Below are 22,657 nucleotides of genomic sequence, written 5' to 3' on the forward strand. Positions count from 1 at the left end.
ATACAGTATATCTGTGGCCTTGTCTGGGAGACACTTTCTGTTTGATGGGCAGCCAGTGGTTGATGACCAGCTCTAAGGTAACAGGCTCTAAACAGGCCGTAATAGCCACCCTGTACATGGCAGTGGCCAGTATTGGGTTGGAAACTAACATAGAACTCATGCCACAGTGCAAGGACTGTATTGAGAGCTATAAAATAGGAGCTTATTGGCATTCCAGCTGTTGTTGGTTTCACCAGATGAAGACTATGCTCAGACATACGCTGCCTATCCACAGTCCAGGAGCACAGATGACATGTACAGGCAACTGCTGGTAGTTTTGCTGCTTGCACTGGATTGGTTGCTCCAGTTGGCTGCAACTTTAACCCACTGCGATGGAACTAATTGAAACCACACTTTTGGCAGTGGGACATTTTAGCCAGGACTCAAGGTGACTGTCCTCCAGTCTAGTTCTTGGTCGGCAGCAGGTATGGATAGTGCTGTGCGATTTATGGGTGTGAGAAAACAACACTATAGAACCTGCCTAATGTAACTGGGTCACTCTTTGAGCCTCCAGAGAAGAGGTTTCAGAGGTTTTAGTATCTAGAGACAAGCACATTCTAGTAGAGTGATCACATGGGTTTAATAATCATCCATGCAGGCATTAGTCACCAGACCACTGTCTAAAATGTATTTGTATGCTGTACCTTTAAGAGTTCCCTACGCTTGAATTAAGTGGCCTAGCCCAAACCTTTCACAGCATGACCATGCGTAAACCAAGCTCCATGAAGACATGATTTTCCAAGGTTAGTGTAGGGATGAATTGGAAAGCTGACTGTGCACCCTGCCTTCTCACCTGATATCAGTGACCAACCTCTTGTTGCTGAATGGGTGAAATTTCCCATAGCAACGTTCCAAAATCTAGTGGAAAGTGTTCCCAAAAGAGTGGAGGGTGTTGCAGCAGAAAAAGGGACAAATTTGGAATGGGATTTTCAGTAAGCACATACAGTCACGGGAAAACATGGGAAAATTACATGCCACACAGTCATGCATCATACCCATACACCCTTCCAGTCATCAGTGTTTTACTTTGTTGCTTGTTCTTTGCCTATGCTTGGTTCTCTTCTTTGTCTCAGGAACCCCCTGAAGATGAAGCCAACATCATTGAAAAGATTCTCTCTGTGCGGACTATTAAGAAGGAGGTAGTGTGGCCTCTTGTACTGTTTTAATCACTGTTTTTGTGTAGTGTTCGAAGTGTTTGATAACATCTTCCTCGTCTATATGTTATATTTCCAATTATTTCAGACATTCCATGGAGAACCAGTTGAAGAGTCAGAAGAGTTTTATGTGAAGTACAGAAATTTGTAAGTCTAATGCCTAACCATAATGCTAAAAGTGGTGGTAACTACTTATTTTCCATCTAAAATCATTTTCAGTCTTTAAAATGAAAAATAATAGTCTTTTCTTTTTAAGATGTATATGGAAAAATTGCAAAACATGCATTCAAATCAACACAGAAATAGCTTGGAAAACACAAAATTAGTATTTTGCAATGGCTATCCCAGTCCCTGAATTTGTAAATCAGTGGCCTGAATTTGAGAGGGAAGTCTGTCTGTAAAATATATTAATATATATGTAATATATATTATATAATATAATATAAAAAAGGCTTAGCCAACTTGAGCAGGGAGGAAGCATCATGTTGACTGCATGATGTCACAGGTGTAAATCACCCACAAATCAGTAGACGTACAGTAGGTTGGCAACCAAAATGTCCCTTACCAATCCGGGGTCTGCCGCGGCACACACAAATTTACAAGTGAATCTTGTTTTTCATTATTCATACAAACCGTTTAACCCTTAAATGCCTGCGTGTTTCGCCAATCATTATTACATAGTGGGGTCGTTAATGACCCGGAGTTTATATCTAACGCGGATGGATCTCTAAACTGCCCCAATAGTATAAAACTGTCCTAATGTTTTATTAACAATGACAAAACAATAAAATTCAGCATATTTTGTTATATTTTGACATTTTATTTGTCAATAAACATAATATATACACCGTTAAAATTATGCACTTATAATACACGCACTAAAATAGTGAAAGTATTGTAGCATTTTCTTTCAGTTGTTTCAGGCACCATAACAAAATTAAAATCGTTCCAATATTTAATATTTTCATAATTAAAGTAATTTTATAATGTATAATTTTCATGGCTAAAAACAGGGACTGTTCTGGGGCTGAGCCCAGATTCTTCTCCATGCATTTTTTCCAGCTCAGCTAGTAGCCTAAGTATTGTTTTATGGAAGCTGAGGTAACTTAGCTGTACAGTGCATCTGGAAAGTACTCAAAGCGCTTCACTTTCTACACATTTTGTTATGTTACAATCTTCTTCCAAAATGCATTAAATTCATTATTTTCCTCAAAATTCTACAAACAATACCCCATAATGACAACGTGAAAGAAGTTTGTTTAAAATCTTTGCAAATTTATTAAAAAATAAAAACCAAAAAAGCACATCTACATGGGTACATAAGCCTATAATATAAATAACCGTAAGTGAATGTTCTGTGTAAGTTCTTGTAAGTCTGTCAATAAACCTATAGTTTATGGTTATAAGAATAAAACAAAAAATAAATCCCTGTAACATTAGGAATTTCTTTCCATCAAAAATAACAAAACAAGAACCATACTGTACAGTATAATAACTTCAGTGGAACATTTAGAGCTTGCTGGGAGCTTACAGCAGCATTTTCTGACATAGTTTAGGTAAAATAACCGTTTTAACTCAAACTGCCACTCACAGAATGCGCTTTGATGTGTACAGCTCCCATCAAAGGAAATTCTTTGATTATAGCACCACTTAGCGGTGAAAAATGATCAATCTAAGCAGCGGTAAGGTCATTCTGCTTGAGTAACTACTGTAAGTTTAGTTGCAGCTTGTTATTCCCATCCTTCCAAAGTTCCTCCAAGAGCACAGCAACTACTCATCCAGGGAGTCACAAAAGAGCCAAGGACATCAAAGGAACTACAGGCCTGTCTTGCATCAATAAAGGTCACTGTTCATGACGCCACAATCAGAAAGACACCGGGCAAAAATGGCATCTATGGAAGAGTGTTGAGGTGAAAACCACTGCTAACCCAGATGAACATTAAGGCTTGTCTGAATTTTGCCAAAACACACCTTTATGATCCTCAAACCTTTTGGGAGAATGTTCTGTAGACTGATGAGTCGAAAGTGGAACTGTTTGGAAGACAGGGCCCCGTTAGATCTGGCATAAACCAAATGCAGAATTACACAAAAAGTACATCATACCTACGGCCAAGCATGGTGGAGGAAGTGTGATGGTGTGGGGATGCTTTGCTTCTTCAAGGCCTGGTCAACTTGCAGTAATTGAGGGGAAACATGAATTCTGCTCTCTACCAGAAAATCCTAAAGGAGAATGTCCGGTCTTCAGTCTGTAAGTTGAAACTCAAGCCAAATGGATTATGCAGCAAGACAGTGATCCAAACTTCAGCAATGATGTGATGGACTTTGACCAAACGTTGTAGATGAGTAAATAGAAGAGGAAGCCTTTATTTGTCACATACATTACAGCATACTGAAATTATTATCTTGGCATATCCCAGCTTTCCAAGGACGTTTGAGTACAGGGTCAGCCAGGATATGCCACTCCTGGAGCAGATAGGGTTAAGGGGCTTGAACTACGACCTCCTGAACAGTAACCCAGAGCCTTAACCATTGACCTCTGCCCTATAAATGACGTTGTCCCAAGGGACTCCATGAAGTTGTATATAAATCTCCTATAGGGGGCTTATATAAATCACAAATTATTAAAACTGCTCATAACTGCAATCAAATTTCTTCTTTTTCTTGATTCCCTAGAAGGTTCTGAGACTTCTTCACATAAAGAATTTTGCCAAAATGGCCATTGTGAAATTTAATTAAAACTGGTTTGTTTGTTTATGTATGTATGTATGTATGCATGTATGTATTTATTTATTTATTTATTTTGCTTCTTCACATACAAATTTGGTTCAATTATCATGAAATTTGGCTGACAGCATAATGAGACCAGTCCAAATAAAACTGATTGAGCAGATTTTGATATGCCACATTTTTGACCAATTTTTGTCCAGGAAATAAGGGCATATCTCAGCAATAGATACCCCATATAAAATGCTATGTCCTGTTGCTTTGTGCTTTTTTTTGCTTTTGTTGCTAGTTCCTACCTTCACTGTAAATGGGCAACATTGGAGGAGCTGGAAAAGGACCCTCGCATTCACCAAAAAATCAAGCGCTTCAGGAACAAACACGCACAGATGAAGCACATTTTCTCAGAGGTAAGGTTGAGTTTCTGCAAATGACACATAGAAACATAATTCATTACTCAAGGTGATTGTGTATGCATTTGTGTGAACCAAAGTAGTTTAATCTTATTCATTTGATGATTTGCTGATCTAAATCTAAATGAATTGCTTGTGTTACCCTGGTTGTCATGTATTGTTATAAAATGGAACATGCTCAAAAAGTAAATATTATTGAATCATAAATGCAATGAAAATACATGAATATGTGGACAACAAAAACAACATTTAGAAAGAGCTGCAGTTATACACTCCCCTTTGAAAATATTAGAATTATTATATTAATTTTTCATTCTACAATGAAGACATTTGAATTTGAGATCAAAAAATGAATATGCGACGGTAGATCAGAGTTTCAGATTTCATTACCTCATATTTACATCTAGATGTGTTAAACAAGTTACAGAATGGTACCTTTGGTGGCAGACCACCCAATTTTTTGGTGAGCAAATGTACTGGAACAGGAACAGTAAAGTAAATCTAAGTAAATGACACTTAATATTTGCTTGTGACATCACCAAACTGTTGCATTTTTCTCTTGTGTTGCTTTTCCAGGCTTGTACTGCAGCTTATTTCAGTTGTTTGTTGTGGGAGTTTCTCTCTTCAGTCTCCTCTTCAGGAGGTGAAATGCATGCTCAACTGGGTTTAGGTCTGGTGATTGATTTGGCCAGTCTAAAACCTTCCAATTTTTCCCTCTGATGAAGTTCTTTGTTGTGTTGGCAGTGCTTTTTGGGAAATGGCCTTGCTGATGAAGATCCTTCCAATTAGATTGGATTCATTTCTCTGTAAATTGGAAGACAGATTGTTTCTGTAGACTTCTGAATTCATTCTGCTGCTACCATCATGAGTTACATCATCAATAAAGATTAGTGAGCCCATTCCAGAAGTAGCCATGCAAGCCCAAGCCATGAAATGACCACCACCTTGCTTGACTGACGAGCTTGCATGTTTTGGATCATACGCAGATCCGTTCCTTCTCCACACTTTGGCCGTTCCATCACTTTGATATAGATTAGTCGTGGTTCATCTGGCCTTTTGATTCTTACTGTTCGAGTGGTTTGAGGTATGGCCTCTATATTTCTGCACTTTAAGTCTTCTTTGAATGGTGGATTGTGATCCCTTCACCCCTGCCCTGTGGAGGTTGTTGGTGAGATCTTTAACTGATGTTTTGGGGTTTTTCTTCACAGCTCTCACAATGTTTCTGTCATCAGCTGCTGCTGTTTTCCTTGGCCTACCTATTCCATGTCTGGTTTTTAATACACCAGTGGTTTCTTTTTATTCCAGGATATTTCAAATTGTTGTATTGGCTATGACCAATGCTTGTGTAATGGCTATGATTTTCCTTCTTTTCTCAGCTTCAAAATGGCTTGCTTTTCTTCCATAGACAGCGCTCTGATCTTCATGCTGGTTTATCCTTTTAAAAACAAACACAGTGAGGTTTTCAAGTTGGGACTTGAAGGACGGTTGTGTGTTGTCAAGCTGGAGTGCCATTTCACTGAGTTTATTTATATTGTAACCTGTACATCGTAATTTTTGTGTGTCCACATTTTTCTTTTCTCATTATGAGTATAAATATATATATTTTTGAGGCAGTCAGAAAGCATGCTACGTAAGAAAACTCAGATTTCCAGCTGCAGCTGCTAATGCTAATGCCAACTCACCTGCGTCTCCATTATCTGATGCGGTGGTGGAGATCACAAGATGTATCTGATATCTCAGCTGCTACAGATGCACCGTGCTGAATTGGATGGGCATGAAAAGCAGATTATGGAGGCTGAAACCTGGATCTCTGCAATAGAGGACATGGTTACCCTGGTTGAGGCTAAGCTACAATCCCTAGAAAAGTTTGTACATGACATGGCTGAACATGCCACGGACCTTGAAAACCGAGGGAGAAGGAAGAATATTCGCATCGATGGTGTACTTGAATGTTTAGAGGGCGAGAACCCCACATGCTTGTTTGAGTCGTGTCTCCCTAAGACTCTTGGTATTGCTATGAAAGTGAGCCGTATAAAGCTGGAAAGAGCACGTTGATCACTTGCCAGTAAGCACAGAAACCACTATCTATTTTGGTGAGGTTCCATAACTTCCAAGACGAGCAACAGATGTTTGGAGATAATACAGTGATGTTTTTAAAAAAAATGTCTGAAATCAGTCGGTACTGAATATAGGCAGATCTACCTTGCCCTTCTCAAGGTCAATTTCCACGGCTTGGTAAAGGTGTTTCAAGACCTGACTGCTGTCCAAGGCGTTTCTGGACTCATTGGATGGGATGCCTGCCGATAATGCTTGATCATTTATTTTACATTATAGGTTGTCCAGATAATGGATACACATCAGACTGTGGGTATAAAATATTGCAAACTTTAACGGGACTTAGATACCTGTCGACTGCTTATATTCAAGGGTATGGATGGCAGCATCGCCTCTTGGCAGTCTTAATAGACAGTTCTGTAGTCATTTCCTTTTGTCGTTAGAGAACCTTTTCTACTTGAACTCTCGTTATACAGTGGTAGGTAAGGTGTTTAATTTTGCTGCCAATGTTAGGCAATTCGTGTTCAGAGTTCAGGTTTTTCTGTTTGTTATTTATTTGCTTTTTTGTTTTTGTTTCTCGGCTCACCATTTATTCGATTGATTGACGTATTTTCAAATGGTATATTTGGATTACATTATGTCTAATACATTTCAAGGATGTCAAATTTGAACATTTGTACATGGAATGTTAATGGCATTCATACACCTGTTAAGAGGAGGAAGGTTCTGACCTATCTAAAAAAAGAATGGGTACACTTTGCTTCAGGAGACCCATTTAAATGATCAGGAACATTCTAAATTATCACATGATGGGTTTGGTCACACTTTTTTTTTCATCCTTTACTACAAGGAGTAGAGGGGTAGCCATTTTAATCAAGAAAAATTTGCCATTTCCACCTATCGATGTTATTATGGTGTAGGTGTCCACTCACTGGTCCAACAACGGTATCCAATGATGTGGTAGAAGGATTCCCAAGTGTTTCTTTTCTAAGCGATGTGAATACATTTAGATTATTAAATTTGTCATTCCAATTCTGTTTGACTTTCTCTTAAATCCGACTCCAATTATAAAACCCTCAATGTTGTATGTATTTCATAGTTATTTGTATTTTGATTTTCATATTTCACATTTGATTAATTCTAGTTTATTCTATACTTTTAAATCGTGTTTGTTCATTCGGATTCCGTGTCACTCAGCGTCTCGCACCGGCCAAATATTTTTCTGCGCAACATATAGCAATATACCTTTTTACAACTCATCGTCATTGAAATATTTCAACATTTCAACAAGGGGGGTACTTGTTTAACTGCTGCAGCATCTGGTGTAAAATTTAATTATAATATATATATACACACACACACACACACACACACACATATATATATATATATATATATATATATATATATATATATATATATATATATATATATATAAACAATTATTTATAATTGTTTAAAAAATTTAACTTTCAATTTTGCCTGTCGACATCATGCCAAAAGTTATGGAAGTGGACTTGGCCACATGAATTACATAGTAATAACTCTAAAACAGAATCAGACATTTTCACCAAACTTGGTATGCTTATGTAAAGCCACAGTCTGAGGTCACTTGACAAAATTGCGGATTTTGGCCACATGGTGGCGCTATAATAGTATTTTTTTTTTTAAATCCTATATATATATATATATATATATATATATATATATATATATTAGTGTGTGTATATGTGTGTGTATATGTGTATATATTTTCATATATATATATATATATATATAATATATATAATATAGTGTGTGTGTATATATGTGTGTGTGTATGAATATGAAAATGGCCGTATAAATGGTGTGTAAATAATTGTATTCTATCCGATGTTAGGATAGTGTGTTAGGGCTCCTCATTTTGAACAACTTTGCCTCTACAAACACTGTTGTCAATCAAATCGTTCATTAAATATTTGACATTATTTAAAAAACCTATTTTTGCGAACTAGTCGTAGGTTTTTTGATCAACTGAAATAAAACTTGCAGCACAATTCTACAGACTATTTATATTAATAATTATTATTTTAAAAAGTTGAATTTTTAATTTACACTTGCAAGGGAACATCAAAACGTTTGAAATGGGTGTGGTCACATTTACTTAAATGGCTGTAACACTTGAACGGAATGAGAGATTTTCACTGAATTTGTGATCCTTATGTATGGGATAAATCTGAGGATGGATCTAAAAAATTACTGACTGTGACCAGTTGGTGGTGCTATAACAGTGAAATTGGCACTAAATGTGGAACCATTGGTCCAATACTTATGATAACTAAATCTTGCTAGAATTGTTTGATACAGGGTTATACTCAAATTTTACCTCTAGATTACTTAACTTGTGCTTCTCATAGTAAAGATGACATATTCCACGGAAGGTGGAATAAATTTTTGACACATATGGGTTTAAGTATATATTCTTTCTAGAGGGTTTAATGAGGTATAAACATGTAAGGAATATTGAGGCAATGTTTGAACAATCACTGAGATCTCTCGCTCTTTTTTTTCTCGAGCCGTTGGAGTGGTGAGCGAAACAATGTTTTAAATTAATTTTTACATTTTTTTATATAACATTTGTTTTTGTCGCATTTTGGGTTGTTCTGTCTGTAATGTTTGAAAATCAATAAACATACTTTACTAAAAAACAAAACCAAGAGTACACATTCAGCTCAAATCATTTTTAAACAATCACGCTAACAGGACACACCTGGGTAACAAGAAACACCTGTCAGTCACGTGTTCCGATATTTTTTTATCACTTGAAAAAATGTGTGGGTTCAAACAAAACTGGTTTAACACATCTACAGTCATGTGAAAAAATAAGTACACCCCATGGAAATTGTTGCCTTTTTTGACTCATTTGTACATGCAAACATTTGATCTCTTTCAATCATTTATTCAACAGAAATATCAGTAGATGTTATATTGTTCTGGGGAAAAAAAAAAGTAAACCCTTGGCCTAGTATTACTCCCTTTAGCAGAAATAACTTCTTGTAGATGTTTTGCATAATTGTCCACCAGGCTTGCTGGAATTTTGGAACCACTCTTCCATGCAATATGCTTTCAATTGCAAGATGTTTGAGGGTTTTCTTGTATGTTCTGCCTGTTTCAAATCCTGTTTCAACATTTCAAATCCGGGCTTGACTCGGCCATTCCATAACCCTCTATTTCTTTTTGAGCCGTTCCTTGGTGGATTTGCTAGTGTGCTTAGGATCATTATCGTGTTGAAAGGTCCACTTTTGATTAAACCCAAACTTTGGATAGTTGGCCTCACATTATCTTCAAGCACTCTTTGATGTGATGTAGAATTCATAGTTGAATTAATGAATGCAAGCTGTGCAGTCCCTGTGGCAGCAAAGCAACCTTAAACCATAACATTTCCACCACCATCCTTCACAGTTGGCATGAGGTGCTTCTCCTGAAAAGCTGTCTTTGGTATTTGCTCGCCAAACATGTCTGTTACTGTTGGCTGTTACTGTGGCCAAACAGCTTTGATCTCTCTATCCAGAGCACATTATTCCAAATTATTTTGATCTATTCATTATCACATTATTCGTTATCACATTATTCACATTATTTTGATCTATTCGTCTATCCAGAGCACATTATTCCAAAATGCCTGGTCTTTGCGTCTATACTCATTGACAAACCGTAGTCTTGCAAAGGCTTTCTCCTGGCACACCTCCCATGCAGGTCAAACTTGTGCAATCTTTTGTGATTGTAGAAGCATGCACTTTGACACCAACAGTTGCAAGACTTACTAGTAGTTCCTGTTATGAAACTTTGGGGTTCTTGGAAACGTCTTTTTGCATCAGACGGTCTTTTTCTGGGCTGAAAATGCTGGGCAAGTCCTGGACAAATTGGTAGTTCTTTGAAATCTGTGCCATTTGTAGTTTTTGTTGTTTATTTTTTTTTTATTAGATATGAGAGGTATAAATAAGACTGGTTCCACCTGCACTCCCTAAGCAGGTTCTGATCACTGGCACCCAAACACCTGATTCAAATTATATGGATTTGAAGGTGTGATAAATATAGGGGCATACATTACTTTTTCCATGTGATTGAACTGTTTTTTGTTAATTTAACTTGTGAAAATTACTACAAAATGTCAATTTTATGTGTATCAACTTTATTAATAGGCACTGTTTCAAATAGGATCAAATGTTTGCATGTCCAAATATGTAAAAAAAAATAATAAATAAATAATAATAATTTTTTTTTTTAAAGGCCGGCAATTTCCATGGGGTGTGCTTATTTTTTCCACAAGCTTGTAGATGTAAATATGAGGAAATGAAAGCTGACATTCTAATGATTTCATTTCATATTTGACTTTTGATCTCAATCCCAAATTGATCCCAAATCTTCAGTGTATAATGAAAACAATAGAATAGGCCTTGCTGGTCCAATAATTTTGGAGTGGACTGTATGTATTTGCCTGCAAGTTTTCATTTATTGTTAGCCATAGCATTTTTTAATTATTTAGGTGGTGTTTTTAATGTACTTGTATTTTTATAGTGCTCTGTATCATTAATATCAGTTTCAATTTCTTCAGCTGGATGAAGACCTCTTTAATCCAGACTATGTTGAAGTAGATCGGGTTTTGGAGATTGCGATCACCACAGACACAGAAACTGGAGAGGGGAGTATCAGAATGTTCAGCTATTGAACAAAAATTGTTTCATCTGTGATTTGTTTATTTGTTAAGTAAAAAGGCCGGGATCTGTGTCTTATACTGCTGTTAGAAGTCATTGCATGTGTATCAACAGGAGGTGACACACTACCTTGTAAAGTGGTGTTCTCTGTCCTATGAGGAAAGCACTTGGGAACTGCAGGAGGATGTAGACCCTGTGAAGATTCGTGAGTTTGAGGAGCTCAGGAAAATACCAGAACTCACGTCTGTTGTAAGATTTTGCATTGAATTCATCTGAACTGTATTTATGTTCCTGAATATATCATGAAGGCACACTTTTTGTTCAGTGTTCACATATTACATTTTTATTTTACCTGAAGGTAGTACATTTTTTGTAACTAGCACACCATTACGTGTAATGCAATAACTTATTATATATAATGCTATGCTCTAAAATATTTCTCAATAGTGATATACTTCCTCTCATTGTCTCACTGTAGGAAAGGCCTTCACCAGAGCAATGGCAGAAGCTTGAACATTCTCGTGAATACAGAAATGGCAACCAACTCAGAGAATACCAGCTAGAAGGCATGAATTGGCTTCTTTTCAATTGGTACAATAGGTAATTATGCACTGGTTTCACAAAAATCATAATCTTCTAAAGCTTCTACTGTTTGAGCCAAATTACCCGTCGATGACATACTTTGCCAGTTCTTCTTTGTTTTCAGCTTCACTGTGTGACACTGCATTTTGACAAGATTGGTGTTCAAAAGGAAAAAAAATGAGCTATCTACACTCACCAAACACTTTATTAGGAATACTATACTAATACTGGGTAGGGCGTCCCTTTGCTCTCAAAACAGTCTCAGTTCTTCATGGCATGGATTCTGCAAGACGTTGGAAACATTCCTTTGAGTGGAAACATTCATTATCAATAAGTAGCCATTTGATTAGAAACTGGGTAAATTGTGCTGACACAAGGCACATTGGATCAATGGATTCATGTTGTTGGCACCAAATTCTTATCCTACCAGCTGTGTGGCTCAGCAGAAATCGAGATTCATCAGACCAGGCTACGTTTTACCAGTCTTCAACTGTCCAGTTGTGGTGAGCATGTGCCCATTGCAGCCTCAGCTTTCTGCTGTTGGCTGACAGAGGTGTAACCCGATGTGGTCTGCTGTTGTAACCCATCCCCCTCAAGGTTTGAAGCGTTGGGCATTCTGAAATGCTTTTCTGCTCACCACAATTATAGAGAGTGATTAGCTGAGTTGCTGTAGCCTTTCTGTCACCTGAAACCAGTCTGGCCATTCTCCAATGACCTCTCTCATCAACCTGACCTCTCGCATCAATCCTGTTTGCAGAACTGTCACTCACTGGATGTTTTTTCTTTTTTCCACCATTCAGAGTAACTCTAGGCATGAAAATCCCAGGAGAGCAGCAGTTATAGAAATACTCAAACCAGCACTTCTGGCACCAACAATCATGCCACCGTCAAAATCACTGAGATCACTCCAAACCCCCCCCCCCCACAACCCCACACCCCCATTCAGATGGTTGATGTGGACATTACCTGAAGCTGCTGGCCCATATCTGCATGATTTTGTGCATTGCACAATTGGCTCATCAAATAATTGTATGAATAAGTAGGTTTACAGGTATTCCTAATAAAGTGTTCAGTGAGCGTATATCTTCAAAAACAAGTTAAAACAACTGTACTCTCGAATAGACATGACAATCAAGAATACTAGCCATTTTTGATGGATTGTTTAACAGTGACTAACACTCATACACAAAAATAATTTTATGAAATAATTTAAAAAATATGTATATACCATCATCTTCTTCTCTAGGAAAAATTGTATCCTAGCTGATGAAATGGGCCTTGGAAAAACCATCCAGTCCATAACATTCCTCTATGAGATCTTCCTTATGGGTTTGAGAGGTCCCTTCCTAATCATCGCTCCTCTCTCAACCATTACAAACTGGGAGAGAGAGTTCCGCACATGGACGGAGATTAATGTAATTGTTTATCATGGTAGCCAGATCAGCCGCCAGATGATCCTGCAGTACGAGATGTATCACAGAGATGAACAGGTATATTCAATTAAATTTTATTTGTATAATGCTTTTAACAATATAAATTTTCACAATGCAGCTTTGCAGAAATCTAGATGGAGATTTATATTCAGATCCAATGAGCAAGCCAGAGCTGATTGTGGCAAGGAAGAACTCCCTGAGAAGAACCAGACTCGAAAGGGATCCATCCTTTTAATAATGGGATCCACACAATAATAGGATTAGTCATTATTGTTCCACAATTGTGAACAACATAATCAAATAGTACTTTGTGTGTTGAAAGAATGTTCAGTCTGAACATCATCTTTATCATTACAGCAGTGGTTCTTATGTTCAAGTCTACAGTATCTAATTGAGATTATCCACTGAAGAAAGGGTCACGATTTCAGAAGATTCAAACAGAAGAAGTGTCTGGATGAATCTGGAAGGTCTGGAGGGCAAGAGGTGCCACAGCAGTAGAAGTGTCAGGATCAGACACAGAGATCACATTAGACAGAAGGAGTACATGTATAGCTCAACAGAGAGAGAGGAGAAGAGAGCAGTTTTTTTTTTGTTTTGTTTTTTTAAATTGAGAATTGGTGTCTGAGTCCTGAACACCAATTCGAAGTCTATTCAATAGCTGGGAGGCTTTGTAGGAAAAAGCCCTATTCCTCTGCTTTAGTCTTTATTATTCCAGGTACTATAAAGAACCTGCACCTTTTGATCAAAGCAAGCATGGCAGATCATAATAGAACACAATTTTGCTCAGGTACTGTGGGGCAAAACCATTCAGTGCTTTATAGGTCATACGTAGTATTTTATAATCAATGCCAAATTTTACTGGGAGCCAGTGTTATGTAAATAAGATGTGTGTGACATGATCAAACTTTCAGGATCTAGCAAGGATGCTGGCTGTGACATTTTGTACTAACTATATCTTGTTCATGCACCAAATGGAGCATCCAGATGGCAAGGTGATACAATAGGCCAACCTGGAGGTAACAAAAGCATGAACTAGTTTTCGTTCTGCATCATTTAAATATATTTCTTAGCTAAGAAATGGCTTTGTTATGAAAAAAGGCTATCCTAGTAATATTATGTGCATGAGCTTCAGTCATCACACCAAGGTCTTTCACTGTTGCACATAATGTAACAGAATGGCCATTCAGAGTTACTACATAATCACACAGCTTACTTCTAGCAGTGTGTAGCCCTAGTAGAATATTTGTCTTGTTGGAATTAAGAATGAGGAAGTTACTCAGCATACAATGTCTAATTTCCATTACATACGTTCCTTCCCATATTAAAATTTTTTGAGCTAATGTTTTGTCATCCAACTTTGGTGAAACAGAGCTTCAGAGACAGTGTGTGTCAGCAATGGAAGCTATTAACATGTTTATGAATAACTGTACCTAGAGGTAACATTATATAGAGGTGAAATCAGTTGGCCTAGAACAGCCTTGAGGAAAACAAATTTTGTTTAGGTGCCCCTTGTACCACCAAAGCAGTCCCATAGATGCATGGACTCCACAAGACCTCTGAAGGTGTGCTGTGGTATATGGCACCAAGATGTTAGCAGCAGATCCTTTAAGTCCTGTCAGTTGCAAGTTGGGGCCTCCATAGATCTGACTTGTTTGTTTAGTACACCCCACAAATGCTCAATTGGATTCAGGTCTGTGGAATTTGGAGGCCAAGTCAACACCTTGAACTCTTTGTCATGTTCCTCAAACCTGAACAATTTTTGCAGTCTGGCAGGGCACATTAACCTGAAAGAGGCCACTGCCATTAGGGAATACCATTGCCATGAAGGGGTATACTTGGTCTGCAACAGTGTTTAGGTAGGTGGTACATGTCAAAGTAACATCCACATGAATGCCAGGACCCAATGTTTCACAGGAGAACATTGCCCAGAGCATAACAGTGACTCGCCGGCTTGCCTTCTTCTCAAAATGCATCCTGGGTGCCATCTCTTCACCAAGTAAGCGACACACACACCCGGCCATCCACATAATTCAAAAGAAAATGTGATTCATCAGACCAGGCCACCTTCTTCCACTGTTCCATGGTCCAGTTCTGATACTCACCATGCCCATTGTAGGCACTTTCAGCATGAGCACTCTGACCGGTTTGCGGCTATCCAGTCTCAAATGCAGCAGGCTGCAATGCACTGTCTTCTGACACCTTTCTGTTATAGTCAGCATTAACATTTTCAGCAATTTGTGCTACAGTAGCTCTTCTGTGGGATCAGATCTGACAGGCTAGGCTTCACTCCCCATGCACATCAGTGAACCTTGGGTACCCATGACCCTGGCGTTGGTTCACCAGTTGTCCTTCCTTGGACCACTTTTTGTAGATACTAACCACTGTATATCGGGAACACCCCACAAGACCCACTGTTTTGGAGATGCTCTGACCCACATGTCTAGCAACCCACATATCTAGCCCTTGTCAGAGTAGCTCAGACCCTTATTCTTGCCCATTTTTCCTGCTTCCAACATATCAACTTTACTACAGTTGTCTTCAGTTTCTGCTTGTTCTTGGGACATTTTGCATTCTCTTTTACCTTTAGTATGGCATGTGAAATGCAACTGGATTTAGGTCAGGTGACTTGGCAATTACAGAACATTCTACTTTTTCCACTTAAAAAGGTCTTGGATTCCTTTCGTAGTATATTTCAAGTCACTCTCCATCTGCAGTGTGACGCACCATCCAATGAATTTTCAAGCATTTGGCTGAATGTTAACGGATAACGTAGCACTCACTATACACTTCAGAATTCATACTGCTGCTTTTGGCAGCAGTCACATCAGCAATAAATACAAGAGAACCGGTTCCATTGGCAGTCATACATCCCCACACCATAAGATGAGGTGTTATGATGTGGATAATGAGCAGTTCCCTTCCCTTCTCCATACTCTTCTTTTGCCATCACTCTGGAACAAGTTTATTGTCTCATCTGTCCATATAATTTGTCCTTCCCCCCACAGGTTTTTTGGGCAAATTCTAATGCGGTATTCTTATATTTAAGGCTTACCAATGGTTTACATCTTGTGGTAAACTCTTTACTCTGTTGAAGCCTTCTCTTAATTGTTGACATTGACACAAAACACCAACCCCCTAGGGATGTTCTTCATCCGGCAAAATGTTATGAATGGGGTTTCTTCATCAGGGAAGGTATTCTTCCGTCATCTACCACAGTTGTGACAATGTCATACTTAAAAGAATTTATCAAGTAATTCAAAAAAAAAAAAAAGACATACTTGAAATTAACTCTAGACCTTTTATCGGTTCACGTGCAAGTGAAATAATGAGGGAATAAGTCCCACTTGACCAATGAACAGCTGACCAGCCGATTGTCCAATTACTTTTGGTCTCTTAACAAGGGGGAGACCACATATAGAAAGTGCTGTAATTCTTGCACCATTCACTCAATGTGTGGGTGGCTGAATTTGCAGCTTGCAGATACAGTAATGTGAAAAAAAATTAAATTTCCTTGTGGTTTTGTTCAAGTATATCAACTTTATTAATAGGCACTGTTTCAAAGAGGATCAAATGTTTGCTTGTCCAAATATGTCCAAAAAACCAGCAATTTCCATGGGATGTACTTATTTTTTCACATGACTGTAGATGTAAATGAGGTAAGTAGAGGTAAGTGCTAAGGATTAATGAAAATTTATTTGTTTGGGTTTTTTTTTTGTCTCTTTTGAATTCTTTGCAGGGAAACATAATGCCTGGCGTGTTTAAGTTTCATGGTATAATTACCACATTTGAGATGATCATGGCTGATTGCCCTGAACTGAAAAAGGTTAACTGGCGCTGTGTGGTGATTGACGAAGCTCATCGACTGAAGAATCGTAACTGTAAACTGCTGGAAGGACTCAAACTCATGAACTTGGTCTGTTTATAAGCCTCCTACCCTTATTTTTCCCCATTAGTCTGTTCAAGATAAACTCTGTTTTTAAATATTTATTTGAAATGTTAATGATATACTGTTTGTTTTCTGTTGTGTCTGATCTCAAAGTTGTGATGTGTCTGAGGCCTTTTTCACGAAGCCGGTTTTGGTGGCTACCCAGGTAAGTTTGTGTTTAGTTTGAGTAAACTCTGGTTTCACAGACCATGGTTACACTACACGGCTAACCTGCTCCGGAGCAGTTTTTATTCTGAGTAAGAAATCGCAAACCCAAATTGGACCAATTAACTGTGAGCAAAGTGATATAAATTTGACGCATCAAAGTTAACCCTTCAATGTTTGTAGCGATGGCTTCTGTTTGTGGAGAATCCTATGGAGCTCTGTGCGCAAATAATAAAAAGGGCACTTCGGAGCGAAAGAACTTTTAGGGACCGACACAATCCGCTGGCTTCTTCCGATGACCGTCTGTACAAAAGATAATGGTTTTCAGCAGATGGTATAGTTTATCTATGCTGACTTCTTGAACTGCACATTAAAAATCTGACCGGCTGAAGCCACACTCTTATTGTACCGCAAACTTTATGTATTGTTTTGTGATTCTTTACAAGTGGTACACATTTTCATGCGGTGGCATTATTCCTCTCCTTATATATATTTCCACAAATAGATATATAATTATTAATATTTAATTTAAAAAATTACATTAACATTAAATGAAATTACATGAAATATGTTGGTTATAACTTTTCAATCCATTTATTCTCATTGTGAGCCTATAAAAGTAAACTTACTCATTTACACAATCAGCAATTTTCAAGAGCTTTGGCAGCTGCAACAGTGTTGCTTTTTGTGGTTAGTGTAGGTATAAATTCTTCATATTTCCACATACTGCGAATGTTGATAACCGGTGTCATGAAACTCTGAGTTGGTTCAACTTGCTTCGTGAAACAGGCCTGTTGCCTGTTTTGAGTTGAAAAAAAACCAAACAAATCCACTCCAGGTTAATTAAGGTTAACAGTTTTCATGATGCTGGTTATCAGCTTTCTCAGTCAACCCAGGTTTTAACTCTGAGTCAAGGTTTCTCAGCATGCACATGCACATAAAAGCCAGACATTTGCAGGGAACAGGCAATGACGTTCAACATGGGGAAAAAAGGAGGTGTGCATACTTCTGGTTGAAGAGCAAGAAATTATTATGCAGAAATATGAGGAATTTAAACCTACACTAACTGTAGAAAGCAACACCATTGCAGCTGCAAGCTTGGGAAAATTACTGATTATGTAAATGCATACATTTACTTTTATAGACTCACAATGAGAATAAACAGATGGAAAACTTATAACCACAACATCCATCCATCCATCCATCTATCCATTCCCACAAACGGTCAAGCCACAAACACTAAAGGATTAACTTCCATGCATCAGATTTATATCACTTTGCTCGCAGCTGTTTGGTCTAATTTGGGTTTGAGTTCTCTTACCCAGAATAAAACCTGCTCTGGAGCAGGTAAGCCGTGTAGTGTAAGTTACCATGGCGATGAAACCTGCTAAAAACCAATACACCTTGTTGAGACCTAAAAACCAGATTTTGCTCAAATTAAACACAAACTTACCTGGGTAGCCACTGAAACCAGCTTTGTGAAACAGGCCTCAGGCCTCTGATCTCAACAACAAAGCCAAAAAATAGAGTCAGTCATGGAAATAGTCATTCATGTGTCAAGTCATGGTGTGTGTCATTCACTTAGTGTACAGACAGAATTTTTTACACCCTTTTGTATAGATATATTGGGTTACTTCTATACTCAAGGGCTTGCACCATTCAGTACTTCAAAAAATATTTGTTATTAATAATATTAAAGTGCTAGTGTTGAGAGTAAATTATCTGAATTTTCTGTTTTAATAAATTATTTTACTGTAAAATCCTTATACTTTCACCTAGAAACTCCATTCAAGCCTTAAATTACTGAGGTCCTTTCCAAAACCTCTAAATATATAATAATTTCAAAAAATATATATATTTTTCAAGTTACACTATGAATGCTTATTTGCCAATAGGGCAAGTGAAGAGTGCCATTCCCGTTCATTCAGTCTGGCGCCATCTGCATTGGCTTTTACCAAATATCCATGTGTTTTTAAGCAACCATAAAACAAACAATTCTCACTCAATCCACACAATTGTTGCAGCAATTGTAATGCAAATGAAACATGCCATTAGTGAATCCCAGTTAGTTGCAAGGTTGTAGCTAGTCACTTGCCAGAAAAAGGCGGGTGGTTGCTAGGGTGTTGCTAGGTCGCTATTATGGGGACCCAGGTGGTTGCTATGGTGTTTTTAGGACATTTCAATATGATCATAGCAATACCCTAGCAACCACAGGGACCCCATAACAACCACATAGCAGCCAGCTAAGTTTTCCTAGCAACTGCTTAGCTACAACCTTGCAACCAAGTAGGATCATACTGAAACCTCCTAGTAACACCTAGCAACCAGCTAGGACCCCAGAACAACCACATAGCAACCAGCCAAGTTTCCTTTTGCTTTTTAAGTTTCCATTTTGCCTTTTAGCTTGCTTAACTGTTCATAAGAACCAAATAGCAACACCCTAGCAACCAATAGCATAGCAGCATTTTAGCATATTAACATTATGATCTTTAAATAGGTTTAAATGTTTTTAACAATTTAACCTTTACATATTATAAACTTTTAGCCTTTTAACCTTAACACGGTTAACTGTTACATGTTTTAACATTTTGAAATCAATGACAACATTATTTTCATATTATTTAACACCTTTACCATGTTTTGCTGGCTCTGTCAAGCCAATATCAAAGTTTGCTCACTAGTTATAGTTATCTAGTTATTATAATGTTGGCTTGACAAAGAGGTCAGGGTGCTTTTATTTTTAAGTCATTAGATCATGCAAACAACCAGCAGGATTCAAACACATATAGCTCAATCATTACGTAGTACATGGAGAATCTAACAACACTCTAGAAAGAAACTGGATTATCATAGCAACCTGCTAGCAACACCATAGCAACCACCTGGAACATCATAACACCCACCTAGCTACAACCTTGCAACCAACCACCTGAGATCATATTGAAACCTACTGTAAACACCATAGCAACCACCTGGCACCCCGTAACAGCCACCTAGCAACACCCAAGCAACCAGCTGAGTTTTCTTAACAACTGACAAGCTACAACCTTGCAACCAACTTGGATCATATTGAAGTTTTCTGTAAACACCATAACAACCACCTGGGACCTCATAACAGCAATCTAACTACATCCTTGCAACCAGCTGAGTTTCCATAGCAACAGGTTCACTACAACCTTGCAACCAACTAGGATCATATTGAAGTCTTCTAGCAACCTGGTACCCCATAACAACCAACACCCTAGGAACCAGTTGAGGTTCTTTTTAGCACCCAACTGGCTACAACCTTGTAAACAACTGGGATCATATTGAAACCTCCTATAAACACCATAGCAGCCACATGAGACCCCATAAAAGCCACGTAGCAACATCCTAGCAATCAGCTGACTTTCCTTAGCTCCAACTGGGAACCAACTGGGATCATATTGAAACCATATAAACAACTGCTTAGCAACATCCTAGCAACCATCTGGGATAGTATAACAACTACTCAACAACCAAAATGGTTAGCAAAGCAGTGGCCTAGCAGAACCCAAGCAACAAATTGGAATTTGATAGTAACCACCTAGCAACCAATTGGGTTAGCATAGTGACCACCTAGCAACGCCCTAGATAGCTTGAATAGGCTAGCAACTTTTTATATGTTAACAATTTAACATAGAGTTTGGTCTTTTAAACTTTACATGCTTAACTGCTCATGTCAACCAAGTAGCAACACCCTAGCAACCAATGGCATAGCAGAATTTTAGCATTTTAACTTTATAACATATATTAACATTTTAACCTTTACATGCTTAGCTGTTATGTTTTAACATTTTGAAATCAAAGACAACAAACCATTGTAATATCATTTAACACTTTTAGCATGTTTAGTTAGTTTTGTTTTACTAGTTTGTCCATTATACTCAACAAAGTGACTGCTTCCCACAGTGGCAGTTAGTGAATATTTTGATTGACTATGCGATTAGTCTATGCAACTCCTACTCCATGCACAACATTTAAAGCATTTTTATATTTTCAAGTTTGTTCATATGGACTGCTTATGTAATTTTTATATCCATTAACTTAGTTAAATATTTGAGGTGCCACTATTCAAATACTGAAGTCCTTACCCTTGAATTCATTATGCCCTGCATCCACAGGAACTGCATGTGGATATGAAACATGAAAAAATATGAAAAAGAGAAGTAGTTTCTTTCAATATTTTGATGCAGATAACAGCAGCCTTATAGTCTACAAGTTTTCACATTAAGGTTAATATAAGCATACATTGCCACTGTGATCATATGTAGTTTGTTAATCCACTGAGATTTTCAAATAATTCTATGGCTATTTCACAGTTTGCTGGAGTGGGACTACATTGTGAAATATTGAGCTGATATTCAATAAAGTTTTAGCTGTGGTTTTTTAAATTTATTTTTATCATCATTATTCCTCTTTATTATGTCTGTCCCCTACCACTGATAGGTAGAACAAGTTGCAGTGGGAAAACACCACTTATAATTATTAAATTAACTTTTTAACTAACTATCTGTTCATCAAATCCTATCATTAAGTCATTTTCAAATAAGAAAATAAAAAAGACATAAGGTAGATCACTACAGTGAGGGAAAAAAGTATTTGATCCCCTGCTGATTTTGTACGTTTGCCCACTGACAAAGAAATGATCAGTCTATAATTTTAATGGTAGTTGTATTTGAACAGTGAGAGACAGAATAACAACAAAAAAGCCAGAAAAATGCATGTCAAAAATTTTATAAATTAATTTGCATTTTAATGAGGGAAAAAAGTATTTGACCCCCTCTCAATCAGAAAGATTTCTGGCTCCCAGGTGTCTTTTATACAGGTAACGAGCTGAGATTAGGAGCACACTCTTAAAGGGAGTGCTCCTAATATCAGTTTGTTACCTGTATAAAAGACACCTGTCCACAGAAGCAATCATTCAATCAGATTCCAAACTCTCCACCATGGCCAAGACCAAAGAGCTCTCCAAGGATGTCAGGGACAAGACTGTAGACCTACACAAGTTTGGAATGCGCTACAAGACCATTGCCAAGCAGCTTGCTGAGAAGGTGACAACAGTTGGTGCGATTATTTGCAAATGGAAGAAACACAAAAGAACTGTCAATCTCCCTCGGCCTGGGGCTCCATGCAAGATCTCACCTCGTGGAGTTGCAGTGATCATGAGAACAGTGAGGAATCAGCCCAGAACTACACGGGAGGATCTTGTCAATGATCTCAAGGCAGCTGGGACCATAGTCACCAAGAAAACAATTGGTAACACACTACGCCCTGAAGGACTGAAATCCTGCAGCACGCGCAAGGTCCTGCTCAAGAAAGCACATATACATGCCCGTCTGAAGTTTGCCAATGAACATCTGAATGATTCAGAGGACAACTGGGTGAAAGTGTTGTGGTCAGATGAGACCAAAATGGAGTTCTTTGGCATCAACTCAACTCGCCGTGTTTGGAGGAG

At 37.9% G+C, this 22,657-nt stretch overlaps 2 protein-coding genes across 8 annotated transcripts in view; both read left to right on the forward strand.

Moving 5' to 3' along the window:
* Positions 1-22,657, forward strand: part of atg3 (autophagy related 3) — a gene marked incomplete in the record, with an annotated part of 729,311 nt that overhangs the window by 444,542 nt on the left and 262,112 nt on the right.
* chd6 (chromodomain helicase DNA binding protein 6) overlaps positions 1-22,657 on the forward strand; it is a 116,642-nt gene that overhangs the window by 31,963 nt on the left and 62,022 nt on the right. For all 7 annotated transcript variants that reach the window (XM_053684457.1, XM_053684458.1, XM_053684462.1 and 4 more), the window contains exons 5-12: positions 1,113-1,178; positions 1,282-1,340; positions 4,207-4,324; positions 10,977-11,061; positions 11,189-11,325; positions 11,555-11,676; positions 12,905-13,148; positions 16,828-17,004. In XM_053684457.1, the coding sequence (XP_053540432.1) occupies positions 1,113-1,178; positions 1,282-1,340; positions 4,207-4,324; positions 10,977-11,061; positions 11,189-11,325; positions 11,555-11,676; positions 12,905-13,148; positions 16,828-17,004 (1,008 nt within the window). The remainder of the gene's footprint in view (positions 1-1,112; positions 1,179-1,281; positions 1,341-4,206; positions 4,325-10,976; positions 11,062-11,188; positions 11,326-11,554; positions 11,677-12,904; positions 13,149-16,827; positions 17,005-22,657) is intronic.

The sequence above is a fragment of the Ictalurus punctatus genome, chromosome 12 (assembly GCF_001660625.3).
Source record: "Ictalurus punctatus breed USDA103 chromosome 12, Coco_2.0, whole genome shotgun sequence".
Lineage (NCBI taxonomy): Eukaryota > Metazoa > Chordata > Actinopteri > Siluriformes > Ictaluridae > Ictalurus > Ictalurus punctatus.